The sequence below is a fragment of the Centropristis striata genome, chromosome 9 (genome assembly GCF_030273125.1).
Source record: "Centropristis striata isolate RG_2023a ecotype Rhode Island chromosome 9, C.striata_1.0, whole genome shotgun sequence".
Taxonomy (NCBI): domain Eukaryota; kingdom Metazoa; phylum Chordata; class Actinopteri; order Perciformes; family Serranidae; genus Centropristis; species Centropristis striata.
Window position 1 is genome coordinate 37,037,867 of NC_081525.1, and position 18,039 is coordinate 37,055,905.

The 18,039-nt window shown below is 38.6% G+C and overlaps 1 protein-coding gene across 1 annotated transcript; it reads right to left on the reverse strand.

Moving 5' to 3' along the window:
• Nucleotides 1-129: 129 nt before the first annotated feature.
• Nucleotides 130-17,480, reverse strand: sh3gl1b (SH3-domain GRB2-like 1b). Its single transcript, XM_059341362.1, has 9 exons — nucleotides 17,085-17,480; nucleotides 11,247-11,315; nucleotides 10,324-10,396; nucleotides 10,099-10,242; nucleotides 9,075-9,208; nucleotides 8,819-8,977; nucleotides 7,053-7,156; nucleotides 6,760-6,893; nucleotides 130-3,325 (listed from the first exon to the last, which is right to left on the reverse strand). Exons 1-9 carry the CDS (start codon nucleotides 17,127-17,129, stop codon nucleotides 3,132-3,134), a joined length of 1,056 nt encoding a protein of 351 aa, XP_059197345.1. The 5' UTR covers nucleotides 17,130-17,480; the 3' UTR covers nucleotides 130-3,131.
• Between the last annotated feature and the right edge of the window lie 559 nt (nucleotides 17,481-18,039).

Here is an 18,039-nt window from a genome sequence, read left to right on the forward strand (position 1 = left end):
CTAACATGGCTAAACATATTGTACTCCACAATAGACTGGGTTACTGGGTACGAGCATTTTGTGTATAAAGACAATTCAAAACCAGCCATAAAGATGTCAGCAGACCTCAGTCACTATTGACACATAGTATAACATTTTTACTTTTTATTTTATTGTAAGATGGGAGTCGGGACAAGAAAGAAGCACATACACATACTTTGATAATACAAGACAAAATATTGCGGTTAAATTCTGTACTCATACCAAAAGTAAAAAGGCAACTAAAATCTAAAGACAGACATTTACAAGGTGTAATATAGGACTACATGCAAAGATTAATTTAAATGTTTTAAAGGTCTTGTATATAAAAATAATACTATAGAGAGCCAGAATGATTTAATGCTGTTCAAAAGAGCATTTAAGACTGATTAAACAAATACATAGCCCTTTAAAAAAAGAAATCAGTGGGACATTTTTTGTTCAAACATGGATTAAAATCGACATTTAAAAAAAAAAAAAAAAACAGTTTCCGCTGGTGGTCTGCTGATGAACCTCATATTAGTCTCAATGGCCAGGAAACTGCCTGTAGTGTCAGAACCGTGCAGAAAGGTGCACACATGCATTTTATCTTTACACAGGAAAAGTGCCAACGGCTAGAAATAAAAACCAAAAGTAGAAAAGAAATTCTTGACCATATCCTTAAGTAGCGAGGTTAGGTTTTGGTTGCTGTATTAGTTGCGGTACTTTCCCTCCTTTCTTTTCCAAAGGCACTAAAACAAACAAAGCAAGCAAGGACTTTTTTTTTTTTTTTTAACAGTGTGATCCAGACAGCACCTCCTACAGTCCTTTAACTTTGCCCTGAACTCAGTACAAGCATTGAAATGTAGTAAGATCAGAGATGTAAACATATTAGACAAACTCCTGAACGGGTGAAGTGTTTGGCAACATGGAGTGATTTAAGCAGATTATTATTAAAGGGGAAATGTAGCAGAAATGCACTGCAAAGTAGATCTCTAACAGTTAATCGACAGAAAATAGTCTCTTCTGATAGTCGATTAATCATTTCAGTAATTTTTCATGCAAAAAAGGTAGAAACTGCCGTTTTCAGTCTCTCAAACATTTCCTGTTTTTCTCCATTTTATCATATTAAACTGAATCTTTGGGTTTTGAACTGACCAAACAAGATATTTAAAAGACATCACGTTCAAATTTTAAAAAAAAATTGGGATGGACATTTTTCACCTTTTTCTGACATTTCATAGACCAAACAAGTCATCAACATAATAATCGGCAGATTAGTCAATAATGGAAATCATCATTAGTTGCAGCTCTACTGCAAATGGTGAAAGATTACACATTTTTTCATTTTCATTTTCACAATAACATTTTTTTCCCTCCCCGACAATTCAAGATCAGCTGGACTGATGATACACGTTTGGTAAGGATTCACGTTTGGTAACAAAAGTTCTCCAAATTAGTCAAACTGACAACAGTTTACAGTTATTTTTCCCTCGGTGTTTTCCCTTTCACTCCAGGTCTTTCCCTCATACTGTACAGTGTATGTTGGATTAGACTCCATCTGCAGGTGTGGACTTTGGCTAACTCCAGAACAAGAAACCAGCCTTGTCTAAATAGATTAACTAAACAGGAGCGACACCTGTCTACATCAGCCCAACCTACTAACGAATAAATTGAATCGGAGCCATTATTAATAATCAGCATCACAGGGCCAGAATAAGTTTCAAAGCACAGATGAGTTTCACATTTTTAGAGACACGAGGGCAGACAGAAATAGTGGGACACTTAGTGATGAATATGAAAGACTGAGTGGCTGCCAGCAGCGTCGTCTTTTCAGGCACTGCATGGAGTTAACAGGCACCTAAAACGGCTCAAAAGATTGAATAAAAAGGTAAAACCGAACATGCTAAGACAGACAGGCCCAAAACTAAATGACTATATGGCTATGTTACAGAATATTTAGCAGTTTAACAAACAGGCGCTCCAAGCAATGTGTTTCTATTGCATTATATAAAGACTTTTTGGCTCTGTCTCCTCTATTGAAAAGACTAGCAAACAACCACTAAATAACCAATCAATCTGCATCTATAGACGACAAACACACGCCTGCCTCGAGTGACAAAAAGGTGCAACGTCTGCATTGAACTTTGGGTCTGTGTGTGTAATGGTGGAGTAAGTCTGTCACACACACATCAATCTCATTTGAGGACCAAGGTGCAATTACATTTTCTCACATATCCAGTTCTACTTCGAAAACTACTTGAGACGAACATAAATCAAATACTGAGACAATAAAAGGACACCACTGTGCCAGGCCTGTTGTCTTCTGAAGCTATAACCAAAACACAGCTCAGGAAAAGATCTTTAAAAAGAGCATTATAAATAGGCCCAAACCTGAAAATGTTTCTAAATCACAAATATGAGGCTAATTTTGTCTTGTTTTCTATTAAAAGTGTGTATTTTTTCTGTTTCAAACTACATTTTTATGTCATGTGGTTCCATTTTATTTCAGGTGGAAGTCATTCTCAGTCTCGCCAGCAGGTGGCATCAAGACATGAGCTCCAGTTCTTATGGGGCATAAACAAAGTTTTCAGTTTTGAAATGAGGATAATTTTCAGTCAAGTTCCACCATGTTTACTGTACTGTGAGGTCTGAGTTGGCCTCTTCAGTCTGCAAACCGACTGTTATGTAGGTGAGCAACCTGAGTTTTAAACAGACTGCAGTCACACAAAAAGGATATGTTTCACCCCATCATATTCACTAAATTTAATACAAATAATCTTTACGATATCAGTAATTTGTTGTTAAAGAAAAAAATATTGCTTATAAATGTGTCATCAGTTAGTCCTCAGGAAATGTTTCTGACGTTTTGTGTCCATCTTAGATCATTTTACCTTTGGGTGGAACAGGTTGATATTCTGGTCTGGACTTTGAAATCTTCTCCACAAACTCCAGATGACAAAAAGTGCTCGTCTGTGATGGTGATGTTGGAGCTGAAGGTGAAAATGAATATTCTGCGGACCATCCCTTGGCTTTGCTTTCCTCCCTCTCTACCAATTCTACTTACTCTCTCCTCCTCCTCCTTCTCCTCCTCCTCCATCAGTATCCTCCTTGGCCCTCTTGCTGTTTTTATATTAGTGTGGCAACGGAACAAGGACCTCAACATAGTTGAGAGGGAAGAATCCCGACTGGCTGTTCAGCATGCCCTCATACCAGTTCTCGTCGATCTGATTGGTCAGGGTGATGATATCGCCCTCGCGGAAGCCCAGTTCTCCCTCGTTCTCCGGCTCAAAGTCATACAGCGCCTTACAGCTCGGCTGCTCCGGGGCTGACAAAACACAAGGAAGGAGAATGATCATTCTCATGGTACACTGCACACAATAGGCTACTGTAATCTACAGTATTCTGAGGTTCAAACTTTATATGTTAGTATAACATTAGCATGTGGTGCAGTTAGATCAACCTCAATGCAGCATTGCAAATAATCTCAAGAGTTAAAACCACAACATCCTGTGACAGGTTCACATATGACTGTCCTGCCTCACTATCCCTCCCTCTGTGACCTCACATAGGTCAGCAGAGGAGAGTTGAGCTCCACACACAAGACAAACTAGGCTTTTTTGTCTCCAAACAATTTTGTCATTGTATCAAGTTCACGCCGCAGACTGCTGGGCAGGCTAGAGACGGGGAAGGCTTTGGTCACTCATTCTCTGTGTTTTACTGCATACTGTATCAGTTTACAGCAGGGGCAGAACAAAATAGTGTAAACAATCAAACACAATCAGCTTCGAATCAACTTAGTGGAAATTACAAACATTTCTCTAATGGTAGGTTGTGTTAGAATAAATGCCGATTTGTGAAAAGTTCTCTTTCAAGAAAGTCTGATGAGCAGTTTGAAGAATTGCTGCTAATTTGAATATGACCCACTTTCCCATCAGTGCTGTGATGTTGATTTAGTTACTTGGATGATAATGACATTCTCAAGCGTTTGTTGTTTTGCTTTCCCCCTACAGTAAGCAATTACTATGATCAAAACATGATTAATAGATTTATTTATGAAAACATGTTTACGGCGCTACTATAAACTGGCAAACGTAAGCAAACAACTGCTTACATTAGTTAAAGGGCATCATTATTATTTACATTAAGTTGTCACCTACATCACCTTCTGGGGGAAATATCCTGCTCTGTTGCAGCTTAATGCTCCACTATGTTCACCAGCTAGTCTACAACTGTGTCTGTCTGCTATTTGGTTCGGAGCAGGCAGTGTGTGTGGGTGTTCAGAGCCTTTTTTTCTTTGAAAACAATAAAGTTGGAGGGCAGGCAGCAAAAAAGGGCTTGTAGTCACTATAAACCACCATCGCCAAGCAAAGCTGCAGAGTTAGGTGATAATTTTCCATTACCTCATTACCATGAGCTACCCATTTCATATTGTCAGTTAATGCATTGTTACTATACAAATATAAATAGGATATTATGGCTTCAATATACACTACCGGTCAAAAGTTTTAGAACACCCCAATTTTTCCAGTTTTTTATTGAAATTCAAGCAGTCAAATGAACAGCTTGAAAGGGTACAAAGGTAAGTGGTGAACTGCCAGAGGTAAATAAAAAAGGTAAGGTTAACCAAAACTGAAAAATAATGTACATTTCAGAATTATACAAGAAGGCCTTTTTCAGGGAACAAGATATGGGTTAACAACTTAACTCTATGGAGTCTCGGGCTATTTTGTCCATTTTTTAATTCTTTTCATGTCTTTGTAAGTCATTTTGTGTCTTTTTTGGTCATTTTGTGTCTTTTGGTGCCTTTTTTGTCATTTTGTGTCTTTTTTTTAGTCCTTTATTCCAACATAAAATGTGATTTTGAATCTTTTTTTTAACTTTCAAAACACTATCATGCTCAATAAAGAATTTTAAATGTTGCAAATGTGCATTAATTTCAGAGTACACTGAGACATTAAACTGCATCATTTTCAATTAAATTCTGGAAAAGTTGGTGTGTTCTAAAACTTTTGACCAGTAGTGTAAATATATGTTTAATGCAGTAAGATGCTCCAAAAGGAAATCAGTCCTCAAGTTAGGGAGTTAAAAAAAAGTTTTGTACACACAAAAAACATAGATGACAGGTGGAGTTTTTGTAAAAGGCTGTGTCATTGCATTGAGGGTAGTATGAGCGCTTGCAACATGGAGGGAAGCCAATCAACATTCATCTGCAAATACTACCCACACTGCAGTGACACAAAGTTAGTTGAAAATCTGCAAAGTTTAATACTCCTGCTACTGAGCAAAACACTTCACTTCTTACTAATGTAGTAAGTAGCTTTATTTATTTATTTTTATAGAATTCTGTGATTTTTGGATGTTTTAAATAGCAGCATGTTTCAATCAGTTGTCAGTTGTTACAAAGGTGTTAAGAGCTTTTAGTAAATCAGGCTGCAGTATCTGGAGAACAGGATGTGGTTTTCACGCAAAACCACAAACAATGCTGTTAAAGTAGACGTGCACCATGAACCACCAGTTATGTGTCGAACCCGTGAGAAGCAACTTGTATCCTACTTCATACATTTCACACCAGAAGCTGTGCAAGCACACGGGATCATTTCAACACCACAAGAATTGTGACGACGGGAAAAAAAAAAAAAAAATGCCCCACACAATCTGTGACTCACACAATCTGGGTTTCCGAAAGGACAATGTGGCCAAGTGAAAAAACGGCTCTGATGATATCACAGGAAAGAGGAACAAGGTCAGTTGGAGAAAGGCCAGCCAGATGACAGGGCTGGACACACATTCTCTCTCTCACATACACACTCCCCCCACCCCCAGTGCAGAAACAGACGTCCATTTTCTCATGGTCAACAACTGACTGCATTAGAGAGGCAAACATTCAGCAACCGTTTACACAGTTTCAATAAGACCGCAGCAAAAAACAGACAATTTGTTTCACATATTTGTGCTCCGCGGCACTGATTGGGTGCAGCTCTCGAGCAATCGCTTTGGAAATGTTTTGACGTTTTTCCAGTTTAGTTTCTGTCAAATGTGTTCAAAGCAGGCACGCTACTTTGGCTCAGACCATCTTGTGTTTATGTAGAAACAGCTGGATGTTTTATTGCTGTTGGAACGGTTGGTATGGCAGCTCTTTTCCGTACATCTCATGCTGCCTTTTTGTATGGTTTTGAGACTGACCTAATTTTCAGGATGAATACAAAATCATGCCAGAGAGAGAATAAATCTTGACAAAACAAGATGAGTTCTTTCCTCAAAAAATGGATGCCTGCAAGAAACTAGTGTTCCAATTTGTTTGTGTGCTGAAAAACCAAATAAAAAGAAATAAAAAAAATGGCTGTGAGGATTGTCTGTATTCTGCAGAGAGAAAAATTTTTGCAAGGTGTTACAACTTTTCTCGCTGATTTCCATCTCCTCTTATCTTACGTTGTCTTGGTCGTCACTGCTGTCATGCTGGTCAGTTAACGTGATATCAGAACTGGATAATATTTTTTCATTAAAAGAAGAGCAGATGGTTGTGACTGGCAGATCCAATCACCTCCAAGGTATTTTTTTAAAGTGCCTCTATTTCACAGAACAGTTTCAAAGATGGCTTCTCAGATTGTCCGTTGTAAGAAATCTCCCAAAATTGTCAGCGAGTGGAAAATCAATGCTTAAACTGTGTTGTGTAAATAAGCTATTAGATAAAATCTACTTTCAGCAAGTGTTACAATATGTTGTTCCTCACTAATGAAGAGCCCATCAGCTGTTTCTTACCTGAGTTGCGTGAAGGTGGAGGGGCCATCGAGGTTGAGTAGCCGCCGTTTGAATGGTTGTCATCTCCAAAGTCAAAGATAGGTTTGGGTTTAGGTGTGTATTCACGTCTTGGTCGAGACTGAGCATCGTTCATCCTATAAAAAAAACAAAGTTTTACATTTCCACACCTCCATGTTTGAAGTAACTGTGACTGGACAAGAACCAGACCTGAAAAGCTCCAGGCACAAAGCTGCACAGTCAGATGAGCTACACGTTGTGTTGGTATTTGTATGCGTCATGTCTCAGTACTTCACCTGTCTCGGAGTTTGTCATTCAGCTCCTCCAGCACCTGCACAGCCTGTCTGTGGTACTGCAGCTGGGACTCCACCAGGGAGGAGAGCTGGCTCACCTGCTCTATCTACACACACACACACATTTATAGAAATCCATCACATATACAAGAGAACCAGTGTCACAAGATACTGTTATTGTCATTCCAATAGATAGATAGTTCCATATAGTGTATTATGAATACTTCATAAAAGCCCGAGTGCACAAAAAGACTGCACCTTGGAGATACATTATCATGAAGCTTGTCAAAAATCTTGACAAAATCATCTGAACAGAGACTCATGTTCCTCTTTTTTGGAGCCTCCTCTCCTGGGAGTAAGAACTACTATTTCCTACCTCTAAAATAATCCTTCACACTCAAATTTACACATAAAAACTATTTAGACAGTCATAGGGAACAAAATGAAAAGAGGCTGGAAGTAGAGAAATAACAGGAAATATGGAACAGACGGACTTCCTCTAGGTAGCACAGCAGTGATATTTACACTGTCCTCAATAATAAAACTAAACCCGAAACTGTGCTGTGGTATAACAAAACACACAAACCAATTTCACTTAGTTAAATGCTCTAAGCTGTTATGTTCTCCCGTGCCTCCTCGCCTACAGGTGTGCACACCTGCAGTTATGCAAAGGGCAATCAAGTTCTAATTCCTAAACCCAAAGCTATTTAAAGTTGTGGTTATCTCCACTGTGAGTGTTGGCACACCACTGTACACACATTTACAGGTGTAACTATCGGCGTGTGTTTGTCCTGTGGGTGTATACTGAACAATAGAAGAGTGAACCTTAGTCTGGCTCGACAGTAAAGCAACAGATGGGATGGGTAACCCTTTTTTTAATTATGTTTTTATATTGCTGTTGGGACCTTAGAATCAGTATTGTTTAACGTTTAATTGCAATACATTAATGAATAAGTATATATCATGTCTAATGTGTTTACACAACTATTATTGTTGTTTTTGTAGTATATACATTTTATAGACAGTATTTTGAAAATATTTATGTTGTTTTTCCCCTGTGTTCAAAGAGGGAAAATATCACAGATGCTGTGGTAATTACAGTGGTGGAAGAAGTATTCAGATCCCTTACTTAAGTAAAAGTACTAATTAAACACTGTGAATTTACTTCACTACAAGTAAAAGTCCTGCATTCAAAACTGACTGAAGTAAAAGTACAAAAGTATCAGCAGCAAAATGTACTTAAAGTACCAAAAGTAAAAGTACTCGTTATGCAGCATGGACCCACTCAGATTGTTTTATATATTCTAAATATATTATAAGATTATTTATATTGATGCATTTATATAAGTAGCATTTAACTGTTGTCCAGATAGGACTAATGTTAACTACTTAATACACTGTTATGTTTTATCAATGTGTAATCAAATTAAATATATGGTATTTTTTCATGTTGAATCTGAAAAGTAACTAAAGCAGGCAGCTAAATGTAGTGGAGTAAAAAGTACAATATTTGCCTCTAAATGTAGTGGAGTAGAAGTATAACGTTACATAAAATGGAAATACTCAAGTAAAGTACAAGTACCTCAAAATTGTACATAAGTACAGTACTTGAGTAAATGTACTTAGTTACTTCCCACCACTGGGTAATTACAATAAGCTTTCACCCATTAGAGGTTTAATTGATTATCAAAGATAAAGTGCACAGAGGCAGGATGAGGTGAGGGCAGGCAGTAGCACCACAAACAGAACAGTAATAAATCAGTTCTTACGTCAGTCTCCAGCAGGTTGTACATGCTCGTCTCAGCCACTTCCTTTGACTCGTGAAACTTCTCCAGGGCCTGTCGAACCTCCTCATCTGGGATCTTGCCCTGACGCTTTTTCTTATAATCGTAATCCAAGCGCCGGCCTTCCAGCTTCTTCAGGTGATGCTGAGGTGGTGAGAGCCATATTTCAATTTGGAGTAGGTACAGAAGTGATCACTATCTTGCCTTTAATTTAATTTGACAATTTGTCAGGTCAGTTTACCTGGATCTCTCTGAGGTCCTTGTCACAGAGCCCTTGCAATGGATCAATGAAGTTCTGTTTGACATCGATATCTAGAGAGTCTTTGACTTCTGCCAATCTCTTCATGGCCTCTCCACAATCAACCAGCGCACCGCCTGAGCCACACAGAGAGAAATTTAACGCTCAGTGACAGAGTAGATTTATACTGCAGTACCACAGAATTATATCGCCATCAGACCTCAGATAGTATCCAACAGGACCACACACAGACACAAATACCATACTTAAAATAGTCAAAACGCATTTCAAAGTACTGTAAACAGTTTGGGTGCAATCGATCAGTCAGCGCCAAACATATACACAAAGACACACACACACACACAAAGACACACACACACACACACACACACGTCTTTGTGTAGTTGTGAGGACCACCACTTCCCCTAGCCCAACACACACATTTCAGGGTTTACCATCTCTGTTAGGACCTTCCCTGAAATTCATACAGATGATTAATTAAGGCCTTTAGAGGCTATCCTAGCATTTTCTTTGTGAGGACTGGAAAAAATGTCCTCACAACTACAAATGTCCTCACAATGTTGGTATTCTGCCATGGGTTGGTCCTCACAACTATATGAAGACAAACCTACACATACACATACATACATGTCTTTAATAGTTGTGAGGACCACCACTTCCCCTAGCCCAACACACACATTTCAGGGTTTACCATCTCTGTTAGGACCTCCCCTGAAATTCATACAGATGATTAATTAAGGCCTTTAGAGGCTATCCTAGCATTTTCTTTGTGAGGACTGGAAAAAATGTCCTCACAACTACAAATGTCCTCACAATGTTGGTATTCTGCCATGGGTTGGTCCTCACAACTATATGAAGACACACACACACACATACACACACACACACACACACACACACACACACAGACTACTATGTGAACCCAATAACTCAGAATAACAAACTACTGTGTTAGAAATTTGCTTTCTAAAACCACAATAGATCCACACAAACATACAGATCTTACCAAAGTTAGTCTCCTCTCCGAGGTCCCGTCCATACTTGCCCATACATTCCCCGAGCAGCCCCTCGGCCTGAGGGTAGCCTGGATTCTTCACCTGACCCCGGATCTTAGACATGGTGTTCAACATGGACAGTTTGGCCCGTGATGCTGCAGAAGGGAGTTGAAATATATTTCATCACAGAGTTCAAACAGTTCCAATAAAAGCACAAAAGCAGGTTTTCTTCTCACCTGGGTTGGGCTGAAGGTACTCTGATGTTTTGGAGATTACCTCCACTACCGCTTTACTGGTCACATCTACTTTCTACAGAAACACAGCCAGCACACACACATCACAACAATGATACAACAGTGCTGCTGTAGCCACACAAATATTATATATTAGTGCCAGGAAAAGGACGTATGCTGTTAATCCCTCTGGTAACATCAAGTTTCCAAGAGCTTAATGTGCATTTACCAGACTTGTCATGCTTGTCAGTGTTACCACTGTAACAGTGTTTGGGCATACACCGGTTACATTACTTGCCCAGCACCCCATTGTCTTTTTGCCCTTAAAACAAAAGGGCAAAAGCTACCAGCTGCAATGTGCTTCAGACGCAACCCAGTTTTGATCCAGTCTGCGTTGACCATCAAGAAGATTTGGTGTCAATGCGAAAAGCAAATGAGCCTATAATGGTTCATTTAATGGATTTAAATGCAATCAACAAATATATTTTCTCGTAAAATGTCTGGTGTAGTCGTAACACTGGACTAGTGTTGTCACAAGTTTATTAACCAGTGGAAAAAAGTCCCCAGTGTGGCATCCCTCACCTCTACAATCTGCCTGTTTGTCTGCCAAAACTAAAAGGTGTTTGATTTACCATCATACAAAAAATCTAAGAAAACAGGATTTTGTTTACATTTGACAGTGAATATTAGCATTTAAAATCAATGATCAGTGTTGCTAATTCGTTTGTTCTTTTTCAAGTGTTTCATGAACTCCGAGTTCAGTATTTTATCTCAACTAAGGACGACGTGTTGCTTTAAATGGGGTGTAAACATCAAGAACAGAAATCCCATATAAACAGCAGTTTTGTTTACTGTGTGCAAAAAACAACCAGGCCTACAGCCAAAGATGTTGCTCTTTTAAGAGCACAGAAAGATGGCTCCCTTACCCGTTCCAAGTCTCTGAAGTCATCATCGAGTTTGGTTCCTTCAGCACCTCCAACTTTCTCACTTACCATCTAGAGGGAGAGTGAGGAGGAGAAAGGGGGAGGAAAGGCAGAGAGAGTGCTGATTATTTAATGCTGCTCATAAGGTTTTTATTTGAGTGGGGAAACAAGCTATTCTCTAATTTATACATTCACACGCCTGCTCTGTATCGAAAACAGGAATTTAGAATAACGGCTAACAAAAAAAAAAAGAAGAGCTACACTAGAGCAGTGTTATGCAATCCCTTTTGTTTACACTCTGCAGGAAGAAGAAATGTTGGACTAGATAAGTCTGTTGCCTTTATTTCAATAAAGATAATATGATGCAACACAAGAAGACTAAAACATGTAGATTGAAAACATATGCAGTTCTCTCAGCAAGTTTTTTAAGGCCACAGACAAAAGTTTATGGAAAAAAGTCCCTTTTCAGGACAGTACAAGTGTTTTTGTAGATCCTTCTTGGCTTGTTCCTTTGAGTTACAATCTAAAAGAACTTTGACTGTGGGTTTGACTTGTACTTGTTTCTGAAGATTCCTTGTTTGCAGCATAGACTGTAAATAAAGATGGTTAGCATGACAGCTCCCAAAAAGGTGAAGCCAAAACATGACGTAGTGGCTGGCTACATCTAGCGGATGGGACACGGGCCAAACTAAAAATAATTAAAGGTACACAACAATTTTTTTTTTTGCTTTTACCAATGTATGTTCAAGTTTTCAACTTTCTGATAAACCTGGTTGGAAGCAGTTATTTGATGAGGTTTAAGGTCATGAGTGACAGCTGTGATTGACTTTTGATTGGTTGGGCTGATGTATGGGCGGGACCTGGATACCACAGTTCAACCAGGTGTTGAAAACTATGCAGACTCCATATGCGTTATACAGCACATCCAGTATTCAGGATATTTTGGCTTAATTTTTGTACAGTTGAAGGAAGTGGAACTGTATTGTCTATCTTTATATAGGGTCTATGGTCTGTAGTTATTGCTATTTTTTTTAAGCATTGTAACAGTTTACTCGTACAGTAACAGAAACTGAAAAAAAACCCAGTATGTGTCTTGGCATGCAGTTGAAGAGCGAGTCAGTTACGTTAGCTTCCCCGCCCTTTCTGGCAAACAACCACAGTTGAATGAAGGAAACCGTTAAAAACTATGTGTCACTTGTGATTTTTGCTTGGAATGTTGCCACATAACATCCACTTCTTAGAACTGTAAATTAGTGGGTCAAAGGCTCAATCACTATTGTGTTACCTCATTCAGCAATAGATAGTGAGTGTAGTGACCCGATTGCTACTCAAAAAAGATGCCACTATTATGATGAGATCCCGTCTATAGTAATTTACGCGCACAAATGAAATGTCCACTTTCCGTATCCATTAACTCAGTTTATTATAATGTTTCCAAACAAATATATACTTCTTTCTTAAACAAATAAACTTATATTTCCAACTTATACATCACATTTCTGCGGTCAAAAAACTGTGTGCCTCTCGGGCATCTCAACACAATCAGTCATACACCGGTGACTTATATTAACTCATGACCTCAGAATCCATAATGAGCGCTCTTCTCCACCCGGTGGTGGGCGGCGCAAACTAACAAACAAACAAATAAACAATTAAAGCAAAATGGCTCTTACAGTGAGTTTTGATTATTACTTGAAATTGTGAGCAGAATCTGTGCTTTTTCAAAAAACAAAAGTCAGTCACAGAGAACTGGAGAATTAATGAAACAATATTCTGGCTTTGTAATGAGTCTGTACTGCTGTTACTTCAAGATACTTAAAACCCTGACTGCTGTGCCCATGAGCTACATAGTTCCATATCTGAGTTTCTCGAATGGACAGAAAAACAACCCCCATCACCACCACTAACATAATAAAAAGGGCACACAACAACAGGCCTTGGTTGCAGAGTAACTAACCTATTCTGCAAAGACAAAAGCTTTCCACAATGACTACTTTTACTTGGGTTTATGTCACGATTCCAGTCAAAATGCCTCACACAACACTCAGTAGTTATCAAACGTGTGTCACACCAGGACAAAAAGAATCTGTTTCAGTCTTGTGTATTTGCAGAGAGACGCTGGAGCATCCCTTATGTCAATTATTTTGCCTAAAGGACGAACAAAGGAAGGTTTTAAACTTGCTAGACAGTTAACAAAACACTGCAGAAGAGACCCAGAAAGAGGGATAAAGATGACAAAGACAATTTAAAGATCAGTAACTTTAAATTGTATTCTCTTGTCTTTTATTCTCTCTGTAGCACATGCTTCTGAAGACTTAAAAATAATTTGCATGTCACCAATATGAGGGATTCTTTTCAGTTTTGACTGACTGCATATTTGTAAGAACTGACTTCAAGGCATGTATAATTTAACATAATCCTCCTGACACCTTTACAGATTGGCTACACAATCTTTTTAAGAGGTGTAGCACGCTGTAAATGGTTTATTTGACATATTGCAATTTTTGGCTGAAAGATGAATATACCATTTTCTTTTTCTCATTCAAATTCACTCACAGAGCCTGAACAGCAGTTTGACTCATTTCCTACATGACTCAGACTGCTGCTTGTGATTACTGGAAGACTTTCTGGGTTTGAGGGAAATGCTTATTGGAAGAATACAGAATAACGTATGCAGATTTAATAATAAAGGTTTGTTTATCTGTTACCTGTTCTAGAAAAACAAAACAAAAAAAATACATAACGGTTACTTTTCCCCCAAGCAGCAGCTGACAGACTGAACAATTTTGGATCTTCGAATTTTCCTGCTGAGTCTCTGCTGTATATGGAAAGCACATGACAGGGGGCCTGGGGGTATTCAGGTCACAAGTAAAGATACGGCCTCAACTCTCAGTCTCCTTAGCATTTGACTCCGTACCTCTGAGTTAAGACTGAAGTCTGCAGGATATTTTTTTGCTTTTTTATACCCTAGTCTGCCCTACAAGACTTTTAGGGAAGGGACTGGAAATATCACTAAATTTGAGATCTTTTCTGATTTGTTAGCCACTTAGTAATGTTGCTTTTTTTTCTTCAGCTAATGAAAACATCCACGTTCTCCTGTCAGTGTAACATTCTTATTTATATGCACACAGACTAAAAGGAATGAAGCCCACAAAAGGTTATCATCTGGAAGTTTTGGTATAAACATGCATAGAGCTGCACAGAGGGATCAGTCTATAACAGGTATCCTTCTCATCATAATGACTGGGTATTTAAGCTGCTAGTAGTCAGTTAAATCCTTCTGCATTATCACAAAGCCTTGTTGAAGATCTTGTTTGGCTTCAGACGACTTGAGGTTTGCACGATCAAGGAAGCTGACTCACACAGGGGCCTAAATACTAAATGAGTGGCAAGTTTAAGAGGTAAAGTAATTTGTTTCCTAACAGCATTTGAATAATCATCTGGTAAATATGAGTTGGTGAGTAGAAACTTTTTTTCCAATGGTTATTTTTGCCCAACAACAAACCTCACTTTTTAAACTAAAAGGGTAAAATGAAAACTTATACAATGTAGAATACACTTAAGAGTTAATTTGTGAAATATGATAAAAGCCATTCTTAAAATGAAGTATCAAACACCAGTGTGACTGATATTTCCTTGAGTGCAGAATAAAAGGAATATATATATATGTGTGTTTTAAATATCTTATCAAAACAACCAAAGACCAGTTAGACTGATATTCACTGCATTTCACATTTTTTTAATGAAAAAAAACAGGTCAGTATCTGAGCGAGCTACATTTCAATGATGTTACTGTGATCAGATATAAAAGCATAGATGTGATAAGGATTCAGGAGCCTTTCTGATGAAACATAAGAAGCTGGCTGGTATTCTCAATAGACCTTAGCAAGTGTTCACTCAGGAAGACTTTGATTCTTTGTTAAATCTTTTCCTTTGTTCTAACTTCACTAAATGATGCCTCTTGGTGTTTGAACTTTCAAATACTTTCCTACCTTCCTTCTTTCAAAATCCAACTCACTCCTGGTTATTTCCAGTTAATCAGTAAGCCAAAAACTACCACTACCACCTCATTTATACGCACAGGAGCCAATCTCCAGTCTTTCACCAGCACCTTTATTATATCTAAATGCACTAGTATTAAACTCAAGGTAAAGACATCAGTGAGGCTTATCTACAGATGATGGAGCTAGTGTTGTTTGTGTAATAAAAAAACAAAAACGGATAAAAATAAATACTATTTCATACGTTTGATATCAGCTGATTCTTTGCATATTTTTGCATCTACAGCATCCATTACAAACATGAAACAGATCAACTGTTGGGTATTATCCCTAATTTGACCTTTTTATTTCCTCCACGCGAGTATAACTTTTTTTTATTTTCATATGTAAATGTTAGCATTGGAGAACCAGAAGATGTGTAACTAACTGTCAGTGATAATCCGCACAAATATAGTTAATAAGACTTTTTGGATACTGTCATATCCATTCAGGACTAATAATCTCTTTAAGATTTAGTGTTTAGCATAGACTGATTCTTCGATAAACCAATAACAGGGAAGAAGAGAAAGCAAAAGAGAAAACAACGATGTGAGCTACAGGACACAGATATCATTTCCACAGCCAACTTCCTGCATGCCTCCAGTGAAGAAAATCTGAGCTATGTCAAGTGTTATTGACTCTCATGGACTTTTGGCAAGAAAAGCAGCTGCATTGCAGTGAAATAAAGGGGAAGGACCCTCTTCATGCCTCCTTCTCTGCATCATTCCTTAGATCACTTTCACATGCACTAATCCACTTAATCTCCCTCAAACACCTTTACCAAATTATATTCATTACAGTCAGTGCCAACACTCCTAACATGACATGTTATTTTTCCTCACAACCAAACCAACAGGGATCTGAGTCGGTTCCTGACAGGAAGCTAGGGCAGAAACCAAATGTCTTTCCTGCTTAGATCAGCAGGGGTAGGAAGAAAAGAGAGTAAAAAAAAATCTTTTTAACCGTCCCCGCCCATGACTAAGAGAGCTGGCCACAATTAAAAACATTGACACCGAGGTTCAGACATTAAAAGACTAACACTTTTATATGCCCATGGCACGGAATTGCATTTTTTACCCCAAAAGTATTTTAGATGACTCCCCACATCTGCCCTAAACATCGATCTGTCTCACTAAACAAAAGACACAGCTGGAAAATAGGTAACTGGGTCTTCACTGCAAAGAAGCATTATTGAAACCTGATGTTGAGGTTGCACTGCCTCACGAAGGAATTTCTTTGCCTTCATAAACAAAATTGTTAATTTGTCTTAATACTTGCTCGGTTTATACTGCAGGACATGTTCCACGTATTGTTTTTTTGTTTTACTCTAAAGGCTCTGAGTCACCCGGACAGTCCCTTAGGCAAACAGAGCTAATGTTTACCACAGGATGTGTGTACTTTCTGAATCTGGGTTCACTGCTTAAAAACACAAAATGTGAAAAAACCTGCAAACCTGCGACAGCATAATGACGTCACTTAGCGTCAGCTGAAAGTTAGTTAACGCCATAGACTGTACAGTGTAACTAACCGTTAATGTAACTAAGGTTACCGTTAATGCAAAACATGTCATCAACTTTACCGCTAGCTGTAAAAGAACACAAAGTGCCAACTAAAAATAACCAGGACATTTTACACACTGGCACAAAGCGTTTCTAACCTTAGCTTGTTGCTGTCACCAAACAAAAACAGCTATATTTACATTAACCATTAACATTAGCCAACTATAAACCGCTAGCTAATCATGCTAACTGAGGCTAGCTGCTACATGACAGTTGCTAGCGAAAAGAAAAGTTTTGCAAACCTGGCTGGCTTTATAAAACTGCTTCTTGAAGCCCGCTACCGACATCTTGGACCTCCGGCTGTCTTCAAGTCCCAACGAAGGTGTAAGTAGGTCACGATTTAACTAAAGTTAGCGATATAGTTTGTAAGAAAAGGGGCCAGTGCAAAAATGTTTAGGAGGAATCATAGGAGTGCACAGCCGTCACTCCAAGTCGGGACACGCCAACTGACCACGTCCACGTCGAGGCTGATTGTTCCCACTGTCACCGCAGAGCAGCGAACCAAATGTGCTAAAACCACCGGAATATTATCTCTCGAACTGAAAGAGAAAGTATAAGTATCTAGGCCAAACTTCTACGTTACACAGAGCAGCAAATCTGCACCAACCACTTTGAAGAAATCAGTTTCCCGAGTTTAGATAGTGGAGGCTGCAGGAGTGTTGTGTTGGTGCACCACGCCCCCTGCTGGAGGGAGCAGGCAGTGGCGGTTCTACACAGGGGCCTCCAGGGGCCACTGCCCCTGTGAAGAAGCCCTTGGCCCCTGTTGTGGCCCCTGTGTCAAATTAATAATAAAATAACGGAACACTTCTTCCCTATTTTTCTGTTAAAACAATATCTCATTGTACACAAAATGAACCCAGAATGTGTACATTGTACAATACTTAAATTGTGCAATAGAAGCTTTCAAAATAAAAGAAAGTAATTGTGCACAAAAATTATAAATGTCATTGTCGTACAAAAATAGTTGTTATTGTTATTGTTGTGTAAGTCTCATTGTTTCAATCAGTGTATTTGTATCTTCCAAATATATTTAAATTAGATTTTTAAATAAGCTAAAATAAAGGGTTTGAATGCTTAAATATCATCTTTGCCATTTTTTAAAGTGCCCCTCTGATTAAACACTGGCCCCTGCTTGGCCCCCACAGTAAAACTGGTCTAGAACCGCCACTGGGAGCAGGGACACACCCGGCTGCCTGC

Excerpts from the sequence above, each read along its gene's own strand:
- sh3gl1b (XM_059341362.1), bottom strand. The coding sequence starts at position 17,129 with ATGTCGGTAGCGGGCTTCAAGAAGCAGTTTTATAAAGCCAGCCAG. Across the intron at positions 11,316-17,084 it reads AGTTTTATAAAGCCAGCCAG|ATGGTAAGTGAGAAAGTTGG; the intron begins GTTTGCAAAACT and ends CTCTCCCTCTAG. Across the intron at positions 10,243-10,323 it reads GTACCTTCAGCCCAACCCAG|CATCACGGGCCAAACTGTCC; the intron begins GTGAGAAGAAAA and ends TCCCTTCTGCAG.